General features: G+C 40.3%; 1 protein-coding gene across 3 annotated transcripts in view; it reads right to left on the bottom strand.

Moving 5' to 3' along the window:
• PTPRN2 (protein tyrosine phosphatase receptor type N2) overlaps positions 1-15,069 on the bottom strand; it is a 1,019,026-nt gene that overhangs the window by 83,330 nt on the left and 920,627 nt on the right. For all 3 annotated transcript variants that reach the window (XM_074946270.1, XM_074946267.1, XM_074946269.1), the window contains one exon: positions 10,254-10,448. In XM_074946270.1, the coding sequence (XP_074802371.1) occupies positions 10,254-10,448 (195 nt within the window). The remainder of the gene's footprint in view (positions 1-10,253; positions 10,449-15,069) is intronic.

Below are 15,069 nucleotides of genomic sequence, written 5' to 3'. Positions count from 1 at the left end.
AGGTAATTTCAGGGAAACAATAATCAGTGCAACAAGAAAGGACCATGCAATAATTCGGTGCAATGACATGGCCAGCCCCAAGGAGGTGTGGATTACGTACAGTCTGACCTTCCCATGCTTTTTACTCTCTAAATGACATCTGTGGGGCAGCAAGAGAACATATAAGAGGCAGAAAACAGGAGCAGTACTCATCTCTCCCCATCTGTGGACCTGATTGGTTCTGCATGGGCTTTTTGGACAGTTGAGCAATCCACATGAGCAGTGGGCCAACTGGGTCCAATGCCTGTAGGAAGTTATAGGTAAGGAGGACCAGGAAGTCATTATAGAACTGAGAGCGGAAGGAATAACAGACAAAATGCAACCCTGCAATTTCAAAAGAGGGGGCTTTGGCTGAACTGGCAGAGAAAAGGGTAATGGTTCCTTTAAAGCTCCCTCCACTTGGTGGTTGGAAAGAGGGAAAGGCATCACGGTGAGTTGGTGGGTGGACCACTGGGGCTCAGGTAAGCCACTGGCCCTGAGCACCTGGGGGAGGGTGTATAAACCCTGTCACTCTACCCTGAGGCCCCTCTCATACCAGGATTAAGAGGTCTGGTTCCCTGATAAACTGGAACTGGAGTAGGGAAAGGCAACCCTAAAGAAGCTTGGGAACAGAGTTGTGCCTCCTAATGTCTCTCTTACAGCCAGGAGACCCTCTTTCCCCAGCCCTTAAACTGCATACAAGGGGAGGGTAGTGGGATCCCAGCAACAGGTTGGGGAACAGCTGTGGAGGGATGGGGAATCCACACCACCAGGCAGAAATGACTGAAGAAGGAATTATGCCCTGCACTGTCTCAGCTATCACTGGATAGCTCCCAGAGGAGTTAAGTTAATAAAGCTACAGCCTAATTAAACCACATCCCTTGCATTTTATCTTTCTTCTTGAGTGTCTGGGACAAAAAAGGAGATGCTGCTTCAGTCTAGAAGAAAGGAGGAGCTGTTTTATTCAGAGGTAGATTCACAGGAAGAGAAGAGAACATATTATATGAAGGAGGGTGAGGGGAAGTAATTGGGTAAGAAAAAAATATATTGGAGGCAAGAGGAACTCCACTTTGTCTGCGTATGTCCAAAATACCACAGTCTTTCTTTACAAGAGGGTGAATCCTGTGAGGATCAAAAGAGGCTGTTTTTATATCTTTACACATTTAAGATGTAATATTTCTTTATTTAAAAATACACCCAGTGTGCAACCCTGGGAACATGCGCAATGCTTAATCATCACCACGTACGTATTGCAACGAATGTCCTACATATGGAATCTTCCAGATGTCACCCAAACTGAGATACTCCCACCAGCTTAAAATCCCCACTGAGCCTTCTTCCTCAGAAAAGACCTGCAAAGCAAGAAAACCTTTGCAGGTTGCCCGGCAGATCAGCATGCTCAGGCAGTGACAGGCCAGCGAAGGAAACCAGTTTCGTTCATTGAATCCAGCTGTCTCCTGATTAAACCAGGGTATTGGTAACTAGAGCACCTCAACTGACTTCGTCCATCATAATTCACAGAGAGAGGAGATCAGATCTCTGGAGATACCATTTAGGACTTTAGGGGTGAACAGTGGAACCTTAAATTACAACCAGAAGTACAACCAATGCAAATCATGGAGCACAAATGCAAGGTTCCTTTTGCAAGAAGCACCACTAAGCAGAGAAGGTAGCTACATTCTGCACTTTCTATAGGTTTCTGGGTGTTCTCAAGGTGTAGCCCCATATACAACCCATTGCTACAATCGAATACTGAAGTGTCAAAGGCCTGGTTTACTGCAGTCTGAATGCACAGACTCAAAACTGAACGAAACACTCCTGTGTAAAACTCAACCCCACCCACACCCCTTCCCAGGTTTGATTTACTGACACCTCAAAAATGTCAGCACAGCCTAAATATTAGCCTCAATTTCCCCCTGGAAAAGTCCCTTCGGAACCTCCTCCTTCCTAGTTCCCTCACCTTCTAGAGCTGTGATCCTTGACCTTTCCACACTACTGTACCCCTTTCAGGAGCCTGATTTGTCTTGTGTACCTCAAATTTCACCTCACTTTAAAACTATATGCTTACAAAATCAGACATAAAAATACAAAAGTATCACAGCACACTATTACTGAAACAATGCTTACTTTCTCATTTTTACCATATAATTATAAAATAAATAGATTGGAATATAAATATTGTACTTACATTCAGTGTGATACTTGAACCTGTTTTTCACTTGTGAGCCTTGTTTGAAGCCCAAGCCCCAGAGGGTGGTGCTGAATTATATTACTTAGCATCGTGGGACTCCCTGCAATGTGGGGCCCCATGCAGTTGCCCTGCTTGCCAACCCCAATGCTGGCCCTGTATTTGCAATCCCCCTAAATCCATCCTGTGACCCACCCCTGGGGGCTGCAACCCCCAACTTGAGAAATACTGATCTAGATAAGTTGAGCACCTGCTGGAAGACCTCTGCTTACCCCTGGTTGAGAACCACTGTTCTAGAGAACAACTCCCACCTCTTAGACCAGGGATCAGCAACCTTCGGCACGCAGCCCGTCAGGGTAATCCACTGGCAGGCTGCGAGACGTTTTGTTTACATTAACCATCCACAGGCACGACCCCCTGCAGATCCCAGTGGCCATGGTTCACCGTTCCCGGCCAAATGGGAGCTGTGGGCCGCAGGGGCGTGCTGGTCACCACTTCCTGAAGCAACAAAGGTTGCTGACCTCTGTCTTAGACCCTAAATGTGGTTAACAAGCCACATCTGCTATGAGTCAGCAGAACCTCTGCAGCATCATGCAGGGTTTAAATAAATTCAACAGGATGAATCAACAGAAGAGCACCACATTACACAAGGCATAACCTCATTCCAAAAGAAAAGATCAACCTCCTGGACAAGTGTAGACGATAAGCATTCCAGGCAGCTGCAGCTCTCTAGACATCTAGAGGCAGCTGAGGATCCAGTAAAACCCTAGTTTTCAAACCTGAGTAGCCAAAGGCAGGTATACTCCCTTCATCCAGAGACCTCTTCCACTTCTTCCAGTGGTTGCCACCAGCTTTGCCTTGGTCTTATCTGGACCTCAACTAGAGCTGGAGAAATACTGGGGGAGATGGGGAGAATTCTGCAAATATTCATTGCAACTTTAAACTGGTTTGCTTTGATTGTGTTCATGACCCTTTTGAGTTTGCTTTCTGCTAATAGTCTAATAAACCAGTTTTCAGGGAGGAATTTTTGTCAAAACAAATTTTAAGTGAATATTGCAAAATATTAATGGAAAATGAATTCTGATTATTTGCACTGAAACCGTGATTGCACTTACCCTACCTAGGAACAGAAACCTATCATGTGACCTGTGTGTCTAATCAAAACAGCTGAGTTTTGAAAATTAAAGCCTTGAAATGACCTTCTCACAATCAAGCTCCAGACCAAGATGCACATTTGGCAAGTTATTTCTAATAATGAATAAATTTGAGAAAAAAAGAAAGACAATTTAGAAAAAATACTAAAATTCCTCGAACAGTTTCCCTGCTCTAACCTTAACCCCTTGATTCATGATTACTATTTAAAACTCATTCAAAAAATGAGGTTGTGGGAATTGGTGGAAACTGAGCATGAAGCAAACTGATTGGAGGACTGACAGCAGTGGGGCTGGTGGCGGTGGGGAATCAAATCAAGAGCTGAGGAGATTCCTTCTGCTGGGATCTCCCCTGTCCACTCAGCTCCTGATTTGAGTCCACACCATATCACTATCCCCTGCTGCTCGTGTTGGCAAGTAGCAGTGTTCATGGAAAGAGGAAAGTATTACTTCTGTGGTACCAAATCAGTGGTTTAACTGGTGGATGTGGGGGTGGAAAGAGGGGGAGGAGGGGAGGCATGAGCAGAAACCCAGCCCTGGAGGAGCTGCTTTTGACTGGCATTTCAGCACTCTGGGTTCTGCAAAACCTTTGAAGTCAGAGCAAATTTAGCATACCACTATGTTAGAATGGCAGAACCAAGGGGTTAATACACGTAGCATGAGTCGTCCCTTCCACCCCCGGTTCTTTCATATAATACACCCACACATTCAACAGAACTATAACTAGTCTTGTGAAAAGAAGGCTGATGAGGGAACTGATAGACTTAATATGTTAAGGGTTGTTATAAAGGGGATGGTGATCAATTGTTCTCCATGTCCACTGAAAGCGGAACAACAAGTAATGGGCATAGTCTGTAGCAAGAGAGCTTTAGGTTAGATATTAGGAAAAACTTTCAAACTGTAAGGATAGTTAAGCTCTGGAACAGGCTTCCAAGGGAGGTTGTGGAATCCCATCACTGGCTTAGGTTTTAAAAAATAGTTGGACAAATACTAGTTAGGGATATTCTATGTTTTCTTGGTCCTGGCCTCAGCACAGGGGCTGGACTTGATGACTTCTCAAGGTTCCACCCGCCTACCTTTCTATGACTTTATATACTAAGGACAGCGTTAGGTTGTCTTTAAAAAGATACTTATTGCTGTTGCCAGTTATCCTTGTTGCCCAGTTACAAGCCCCAATTTTGAAGAGAGGAAAATGTTTCAAAATAACTTAAAAATTCAGAGAGGAAAACAGGGAAGTGCCTTTTGGCAACAGTGAGTCTGCAGGGAGGCAGCCTACTCTGCCTGTTCTTAAGAACACAACTTATAAGTCAGCTACTCATTCAGCAAGACAAGGGCACAGATTTATTTCCCTGTGGTATTTATGTCTTTTTGGATACTAGCTATCTAGGTCCTCACATTAAATCAGTATTCCAGCAAAGGAATGTGCTCTGGATTAAGCAACAGCCTTTCCCCGTGTGACCTCTATGCTTGGAATGCTCTTCCTGAGCTGGCCTGCAAGGTCACCATCATTTTCTCCTTCAAATACTTCCTGAAGACCTACCTATACCAGGACACCTACAACTAAGTATAGCAGCATGGTTGCAGTAATTTGGGACTGAAAAACATATATACGTGTGTGTGTATGTCTACATGTGTGGCTGTATTTTTTTTTAAATGTGCTGTTTCTCTTTCCCCCCATTCTACACCTGTTTTTCTTAAAAAAAAAAAGATGTAAACTTTTTGGCATAGGCACTGTGCCTTCTACGTCTTTGTACAGCACTCAGCACATCGTGCTGCTACTGAAAACAAAGAAAATTCAAATAAAAACCAAAATAGTCAAACAGACGTTCTTGTCTGCAGCTATTTGATTTTATTAGTAATTCTGGTTTCTCCTTCCTGCCTTCCTCACCTTTGACCTTCCCCGAGTAAGTCTGTCACGTACCCACAGTGGGCATGTGCCACTGTCACTTGGTGGAAAGCTCCCAGGCTATAGATCAATCCCTTTCTCCTCAGGAAACACCCTCTCTGCTGCCTCTTTCTGCATGTTTTTGAGTTAGACACCAGTCAGAGTGTGTGCTAGTATCCTGCCCAGTGGTATCAATCATCGCATGTTGGGCACTCCTTTGTTTAGTAAAGCATTTTAGATGCTATAAATCGAGGCAGTTCAGTGATTTTTATTAATGGTTTAGGATGAAATCAAAGCCTTGCAGCGGTTTAATAGTTTAGTGGGCAGTTTAACAAGTGGCTTTGCAGTTTATCTTTGCCATAATGTATTTTTAAATACAGTTCAGCACTATTTTATAGACCATTTAAATGAAGTCTATAGGGGATATTCCCTGCTTCTCAAAGATTTCTTTTTTTAAAAAGTGTGTGCGGAGTGCTTTTTTTTTCAAAAAGGCAGAATTACTATGGCAGAGCATAAAATACAAATACTGTTTGAAATCCCCACGTCTAAGTTCCAGGAGTCTCTCTATTCCTTTCTTGCAGCTCCACTCAAGTCCATGACAATCACTTTGTCAAATCAACATCAAGACTAAATCAAACCACACCATGTGAAAGGTGGAATGCAGAACTAAAGTTTCTGTCTCAGGTTTGGCTAGCTTCCCAACAGCACTTCTAGGATCTATGTAGTCCAGTTCTAGTTTTATTATAGAAAGTCCTCCCAGAATGGAAGGTGATCTTTTGAAGAAACATCTTCTGGTTACTAAGGGTTACTAAGTCCTAGCCTTCAGTCTCTCATTCTCTTTGCTCCCAGCATGCACGGTGGTGATGAAACATCCCATGCCCTTCTTGTTTGAAAAGCACTAGATGCATGACGTATCACGAACACTTCGATGGTGTAATTTTTCCAAAATACATTATTTTTGCACATATTCTCAAGGGAAGACTTCTCAGACCTCTAGTTTTAATGTATTATTTTTGTTTGTGTGTTTAGAAAGGCAAGACCATTCACCCTCTTTCCCAGATTCTAATCTGTGCCTGGTGCTTTCAATTTCACACCTTTTTTACTCATCTTCCACTCCAAAAAAAAAAAAAAAAGCCATGAAAAGTCAGTTCTGCTTCTGCAAACTCTCATTTCACTGACAAAATATACAATATTTAAACAGAGATAAATTTAGCACTGTCTCACAAAAATCATATGGGCCATTTCTCTCAGTCCATTTCTTGATTTGAAAATTCATAACAAGTTATGATTATTTTAATCAAACAAGCATGGAAAGAAATCAACATGAGTTCTTATCCTTCCCGTCACTCACCATGACCTTTCTGAAATTGCACCCCCTCTTTTTTTCCTCCTTCTTTTTTTTTTTGCAAGATCAAAGATACCTTAAATTATGACAGCTTCTTCTTCTTCTTGTTCCTCACACTGCTACCAATGTCAGAATGCAGAGTCACTAGTATGGTGGCATAAAACATGCTTCTCATTATATCCTCTCTAATCGAAACTTCCATGGGTCAAACACTGGGATCTTTTCACAAGATAACCTCATTCAGAGCAGTGGCTTTCTATTTACCTGCTCAAAATGTGGGGTTTACAGAAAAAACAACCAACCAAAAAGGGACAAAAATTACACTTTGCCACTACTCAAAATTGCCCCTCTGGGTCTTGAGTTTTTCTCTACTACCTAACACAAAGTAGCTTAGACTACTATCAAGCATTGCAGAGGCAATATATTTGTGGAAGAGCAAAGTGGTATTCTACCATTTGCCAAACAGCAGCAAGCTGAGTTTAGGTTCTGGTATTTCTGTTTATGCATAAGGGCAAATAAAAAAGGGTGGATATCAGTTAAAAAAAAAAGTTTAAACAGGATACCTGAGTATTCTAAGTGAATTCCTCCTCAATGATTTCCATAACAGATCTGCTCAATTTACAAGTCAAATCAAGATGTTTCCAACTATAAGCTCTTACTGCTATCTGAACATCACAATGTTATTTCCCCTGGGAAGATCCAAGCCACCACGAACAATAAAGATTCTAGAGTCCTAACTCAGCTAGCTACTTCATTGCTGAGCATTGTAAAACTGAATACCACTTTACTGTTCCGTAAGTCTATTTGCTCTGCAGTGCTGACAATGCTCCCCATCCTTATTAGGCCCTTATTAACTTTTGTCTTTTTTTGTACTAAAGCATCTCTGCATAAAATATCTATAAAGTAACTTTTTATTTCACAAGATGACAGCAGCAGGAGAGGATAGAGTTGGAAAGCATCTTATATATCATCTGGTATATCAATGAATTTTAAAATGGGGGCCTGTGGCTCCCATCTACTAACTAAAGGATGTATGAAAAAGCTGATCACTTGCATGTTTTCCTTGCTGCTGAACTCAAATAAGCAGCAATTTCTCAAGGGACATACAAAATTCAGGCAAATAAGGTTTGCATTTATTTTTGACCAAAATGTAAATCAGGTCAGCTCTCAGATTCCTGACATGCATGGCACTGGAAGTTATGTTGGCAGCATGTCAGGCAACCCCAATTAAGTTCTATCAGCTGCTTCAAAGTAGATCCTTCTATAAAAACCTTACCTAACTTTGCCTTAAAGAAATCTAGAACTTATAGTAGAACTACCTCTTTAAGTAAACAGTTCCACTGTCTGCTTGACCTTCCTATGAAACTTGTTTTGATATCTACGCTAAATGCATCCTTTCAAATTCTAACCCCTTTTTTGCTAATTATATCCTTGGTGTCTATTAAGAGTAATTCTTTCCCGTTTTCTGTACTCTTTCCCTTTCCCATATTTAGAAGCAGAGATGCAGACTCCTCTGAATTGCTAGCTTTTGTTTATTCATTTTAGGCTACACAGGTTTAATTTTTTTTCACTCTCTCCTTATAGGTCATACTTTCAAGGCATTGTAGCATTTCAGTTGCCCTTCTTTGAATCCTCACCATCTAAGATTTAACATATGTTGTTAGATAGCTAACATATGCATGAGTTCACTCAGGGTTAAACAGAATTGACTGAATTATGGACACTGAACCACCACCACCATTACCACAGTACTCCTAATCAATCTGTTTGTTTTTCAAAACCCATTCATAGGTTGCAAACATATGGCTTATTTCCACACACACTTAGTTGAACTTTTGGGAAAATTCCCAGATCCAGAATTAACACTACTTGGTTCCCTTATGCAAGTTTCCTACCTGTTCATTTGGCTTTGTGTGATTTTTAGGTTTATTTTAGCAGTATCTTTGTAAACTATTTTGCTCCATTTAAACCAGACTCATTAACTGCAAATCTTAAGCATATACATTGCCGTATACTTAGGCAATTTTGTACTTTCTTTGGTTTTACCCACAGATGCTTGGGATACAAGCATTATATCACTACTTACTCTTGTACCCATCCTTACTTTAGGGGTTATTTGAAAAGTGAGGTTTGGGGGTGGGGAATGTGTTGGTAACTACAATATCCCAACAACTGCAGAAACACAAAAACAAGTGAAAGGTTGTAGTTCTGAGTAGGCGAAAGTGGGATTGTAAGAGCCAAGGTCACAGACCTTTTGGGTAACATATCCATCCCTCATTCCCAGGTGCACTTGTGCATCTGTTATATATCAGGTTAAAAACCTAACTCTGCTGTTTGGAAATGTATTTACCCAGGAAAGCTCTGCTCAGACCCAGCATCTGGTTTTCAAGCAGATCCTGCTTTTCCTCAGTTTTATAGCTGAGCTGACGGAGGCTGACGGAGGTCAGTGACTTGGCTAAGGTCAAATTGGCACTCTGGCTTCCATTCCATTTTCTATTAGGCCATATGGCTTTCCCACAAAACTTGGAAAATATTTAAGTAGGTGAGCGGCTTTATCTACAAAACCGTAAAAAGGCAAAGGGTGCAGGAGAGAGGGAAGCATGATGAGACAGCATGACATGGACAGAGCACAGATTCCTTCCCAGAAATCCCATTGGTCTTCTCAGAGCTATATAAATACATAGCTAGTGAGGGGCAGCAATTTATTGGTTGTGATTCAGTCCAGCTGGATAATCTTAACAGTTAGCAGAGGGTAAATGTAGAAAATGTAACAATAATAAATAATAATAATAATAATAATAATAATAATGCCACCTAGCTCCTTTCATCAGTAGATCTCTTGGCACTTTACAAAGGAGATCAGTATTACGACCCCCATTTTACAGATGGGAAAACTGAAGCACAGAGATGTGAAATGACTTGCCCATGGCCACCAACAAAGGCAGGAATATAACTCAGGTATCTTGAGTCCCTGTCCAGGGTCCTAACCACTAAGTCATGCTGTCTCCCCTGGGTGGTGAAAAGCATTTCACTAGCCATATACACACACCCATGAGAACAAAGTGGCCATCTCCCACAACACTTTCGAGCCCAGGTTTCACAAACAAAACATATTTGTGCAGTTTCAAACATAAGAAAGATACAATTACTTTAAAGGAGGAAAATCAGGTCAGGCTAAAAATTCAGATCCCCCACACACCCAATTTCAATGAAAACAATTAGATACACATTGTTAATATTCTACTGCAGCTTTTGCAGCACCATTATACTACATGCCAGAAAGAAAAACTGACCAGAAATCAAAGTCTTATTTAATTGTCCAAGCCAAGTAAAATGGCAAAAGTAAACCAATAGGACAAAGGGATGAAAAGTAAATTATCTTTGGTTTAAAAAAAAAAATCTATTTTAAATGTCCAAGCTAAGAGAATGTATCCTAAACAGAAAAACAGCACAGTGAAAAGTAAGGATTTTTTTAAAAAACAGTTTTAGTTTTAACTATTTAAAGGTCAGATTAATATAATAGGTGAAGGATTTTTTTAAAAAAATGTTGTAAGTTGACAGTATCCCTTTAGAAGTTAAATATTTTTCACAGTCTACTTTAAATTGATGAACTACCAATTCTAATTTTGATTACATTTCACATGCCATAAAGAAAACTCTGCTTACCAGGATCATGTGACCGGTGGAGATGTCCATGTTAGACTGAACTGGTTCTTCACACCAGGATGATGTGCTGCTCCGAGCAGAGGGGCTGGCAATGGGCCCATCACTAAACTGTGACGAGACACTGTTTACACGAGAAGTGTGCAGGGGCTCTGGTCGATCAGATGATTTTACAGCCATGCGCTGACGGCACAGCTCCTAGAAGACAGAGAAAGAAGGGAACAATCTGCAGCTAATAGCAGCCACAATGGAATAAAAGTCTGCTAAGGACAACACAGTATATAGTACATCTCTAGAGTGGGAGTGTTTTTCTTCCCTTAAGGGCTAATATTTTGGTATTCTGATACTTCCGATATATACATTTACTAGACCCACTATATGAAATAACTAGATGTTGACCATCCCAGTCTCACGGAAAAGAAGTTTAACTATGAGTGCATGCATGTCATTCTTTTAAGACTGCCTCAAATAATATTTTGGGGCTGAAATTCTATTAGCAGATGGATACGTTGTTTTATACCATACTTCATTCTGTGAACCTAATTCTGCACTGTACAGCCCACTGAAGTTAATGGGGTTGCACAGGTGTAATTGAGAGCAGAATTCAGCCCTGAATTTGAAAGCTCAGCAAGTAATAGCAACTGAATTGATGTGCTCTCTAATATAAATTCTAGTTGATAGATGTGCCATTTTTCTTCATTAAAATAGAGCATACACAACCCTTACTCCTAGATGTGGGGCACAGAAAATGAAGAATGACATTAACAAAGAATAAAAAACAGAAATCTGTCACATGTGCTGTAAGCAGCTTTGACAAAGAAAGAAAACTGAACCTACCAGACATCCCAATCCAACCGAGATAAAAATCACCAAAACCAACAAAAATCTTCCCTAAATAAAGCATTTCAGTTGCACCATACATGAAATGCATGTCTCGAATATATTGTGTTTATATAGTAATGGAGAATGGTGCTAGTACAAACGTTTCCAGAGAAACAAGGTACTGCATTTTGAAATTCTAAATCTAATGGGCTAAATAGACCCTTGGTTATATTGTCTCTGTTACAATGCATTTAGATTCACTCATGTGCAGTAAAATTTCAAAGTAAATAATAAAATTAGCATTTTTACATATGTCTATTGCCCATGAAGGATTTTTAGAAGCCTATGCTGCACATTAAGCCTGGCTACATTCATGGTGCTTAGACATATTGTACATGTGGTGTGGTTGCACATTTGTCTCCAATTACTTATTTTACAGAGACATATACTAAGAGCTTAGTTACTTGCCTCTGGCGATCAAAATAATAGATTTTGAAGAATCCATACTGTTAAAATGTGATGGCCTCTGTTTTCTTATTCAATAAGAATATAATTGCAACTCAAGGGTCACCAGTAGGATGACTTTTAAAACTCCATACATCATAGGAAATAAAAGGTTTTCTTCTTGTGATTGAAATGCATCCATTTAATGCACAGAATTTTTTTTTTAAGACATTCAACTGGTATCTTTCCTTCATCACAGTTGTGACAATGACTCCAGCATTCAAATCTAGTATCCTCCTTTCCCAGCGAAAATCTGAATAGAAACATATATCAAGATAGCTCTTTCCACTCCTAGGCAATAGACTAAAGAGCTATAGGCCAAAAGACCATCCAAATGGTTTACACCTGCCTTTCATCCTAAGCTGCCATTTTACTTGATATTAAAGACCTCTGTACAGCGCAAGGTCTTTTTTGTTTGTTTGTTTGGTTTTGGGGGGGGGGGGGGCGCGCGCGGGAAATGGAACACGTTTGTATATAAATTAATGAGAGTGAGACAAAAATACTACAGTGTGTAATATAAAGATACACATTACTCACTTGTGGCAGATGCAACAATTATGCAGATCATCCCAACTGAATGTCCATAAAACCCCAAAACATAACAGTGGTGGGTTTGTTTGTTTTTTTTTCTATTCATGCCCCTTTTTACAGGAAAAAAAAAGGATTTTTAAATAGAGTGCAACTTTTTTTCTCTTTTATACTGACCTAGTTTTCCATATCTCCTTGTTTGTAAAGCTAGGTGCCTTAGGCTAGTCTACACTACACAGGTACTACCAATGCAGCTGTACTGGCAGAGCTCCCTAGTGTAGACGCAGCATATGTCGACAGAAGGAGGTTTTCAGACAGCATAACACCACCACCTTCCCGAATGATATTAGCTATATTGACGGAAGTATTCTTCTGTCAGTATAGCTGCGTCTATACTGGGGGTTTTGCCGGCATAGCTATGTCAACTGAGGGTGTGTGGTTTTTTCACATCATTGAGTGACACAGCTTTGCTGACAAAAAACTTTGTAGTGGAGACCTGGCCTTAGTTACCTGGTATTGACCACAACATGACAAAAATATGAGAATAGAAATTTAAAGCCTAAAAATTAATTTGAAATAGCTTTTATATTTATTAGTGTGTTGCGATGTAAGGTAAGATATCAAACTATCGGGGCTAAGCATTTACGTCACAAGGAAGTTCAGGTTCTCTGCTTTGTAAAAAGGATAAAGAGTGTTTCTCTCTCTCTGAAGGGTCACACAAGCTATCAGACCTTAAAAATATCACTATTTCAGAATGACTTTTGCTAACCTCCGAGTTACCCTGGGGCAAAATAATTTTAAAACCTCCTTAAAAAAAAAACAACTCCACATTTGGGAGAAATTCAAAAATGTTTGTATGATGGCTTCTTTATTAAAAAGTAATAGCTGTTCAGATATCTAAATATTAGACTTATTCCTGGTAGGGATGGGTTATTGGACAAAGTGCAGGTGAAGTGGCTAAAGGTAAATAAATAAATGTAGTTTCTCATGACTAAGAGGTAAGTGGCCCTGCACCGTATCTGGCTCTCCCCATAATCTGGAATCATCCAGAAACCTGCCTAGTCCTGGCATAAATTTAAGCAGTCTCGGGGCTGCTATAATTTGTGCTCTGCTGCTCACAGCCCTTACAGGCAATTGCAGCTGCCAAGGATAGCCAGACCATAGTGGATTCACCGTCATGACTCCTATATTTAGTCCTCCAAGGGAGTAGCAGAGCCAGCTATGAAGACTCTATGCCATACATGGAAACCACAGCACTAGGGGTATCTGGGTGAGCACATGTGATGCCTTTATGACACTTCAGTGGTGAAAATGGGCCATAAAGGGGCTACGGAAGAACCATGTGCAAGTTACCCATGTCCCTGTTCTTGAAGATATAACCTCCTGCTCCAGTGGCAGCTCTAGGAGGGATTGTGCTTCCTGCATTCTTGAGGATGGCTACGCTGTCTTCTCCCTGCCCCTGTGTGGGATTCTTTGCACCCCTGGAAGTAGTAGCAGGAACCGGTCACACGAACTGTGATATTGGCCAGTCCTTGCAAAGGGCATGGAGAGGAAGCAGTGTTTGTCCTCACTCCTCCCCCAGACAGGGCCAGGGCACCAGTTTAGTCACAATATTAGGAAGGCTTAAGGAAGTGGTCTGGGCTGTTCACATAGCCAAAATAAAATAAAATAAAAAGACAAAAAGGGACCTCCATTGGTAGGCATTACAAATATTTAATCAACCTGACTGAGCCCTAAAATATTGTTAATATCACTGAAATTCCATCACTGGGCCTTGACAGAGTTGACGTCACTTTGTTTAAGCCCTTAGTCAAGCCCTGAACATTTAAGACCATAGTTAAGAGGACCATCAGCTAGCTACACATTTCTCTGCACTCTCAAGTGTTTATGTTTTTAATTCTGGAAGCAGCAAACATCATGCCCGCCAGATGAGGTTTAGAACCCAACACTGAACCCAGATGTGAGGGTTCCAAACTGAACTACGAACTCAGTGAACACTGGTATCAGCACGGACCCATTTAATAATCATTTGCAAAGAGAGAATTCAATTTATGCATCGCACTTTTGTATTTAACATAGTGGCCAAGGCTATTACTATACTACTGTGACTGTAATGTAATGTCTTTGTATACTGCTTGTCATTCCTCATTTAAAAGCATCATTTAGGCCTAAAAAAGCAATCATACTGCATACAGTGATATATGAAGGAATGATCCTCCTGACCCTTTTGGGCTATGATCTAATGGATGGGTCGGACATAAACATTTATTTAAAATGTAATTTAAAGTTTATGACATTATTTCCCATTACATAGAAATTGCTATCACATGGAGGCAGTGCCTCTGTTTTTTATTTCCCAACATTTATTATCAAACTTATGTGGAAGTGACATGTAGTATATAATGGAAAACTAATATCACAGTGTGACAAAAACGGCAATAACCAAGATAAATGTTCTGAAAATAATGTCCAGTTAAATGAGTTTAAAGTACAGTGTTATAATCATCTGTAGAGAGCTTTTTCATTTGAGAAAGAAAATTGATAACCCTAAACACATCATAAACAATATTTTCAGAGAAACCTTGGAACTCTTCCAATGAGATTTTGAAGTGATTCTAAATTTTTTATCATCCCACAGGGAGATGGAGGGGTGAAAAGGAACATTTACAAAAAATAAAATAAACACAACATTATAAAAAAGTGGTGTTAAAGTAAATAAATCAAATATTTAATTGGGATTAACACACTGTAGATTAGTGGGCACATACAATTTAGCCAATTCTAAAGATGAGCCTTAATTCACCCAGTGTTCCTCATTACAGGCACAACAGTTCGCCTTCTCAACCCAGGAGCAGGAAGTCAGTCTTAGTGCAGACCGTGATACAGGGAACTTACACAGTGAGAAGCCACAGTAAGGAAATCTTACTACAGCACTTTTTTGAATTGTGACTGAAACCCTCTTCAA

This window comes from Natator depressus, chromosome 2 (genome assembly GCF_965152275.1).
Source record: "Natator depressus isolate rNatDep1 chromosome 2, rNatDep2.hap1, whole genome shotgun sequence".
NCBI classification, from domain to species: Eukaryota; Metazoa; Chordata; order Testudines; family Cheloniidae; genus Natator; species Natator depressus.
The sequence above is the reverse complement of the archived record's forward strand: the minus strand, read 5'-3'. Positions and strand labels throughout refer to the sequence as shown.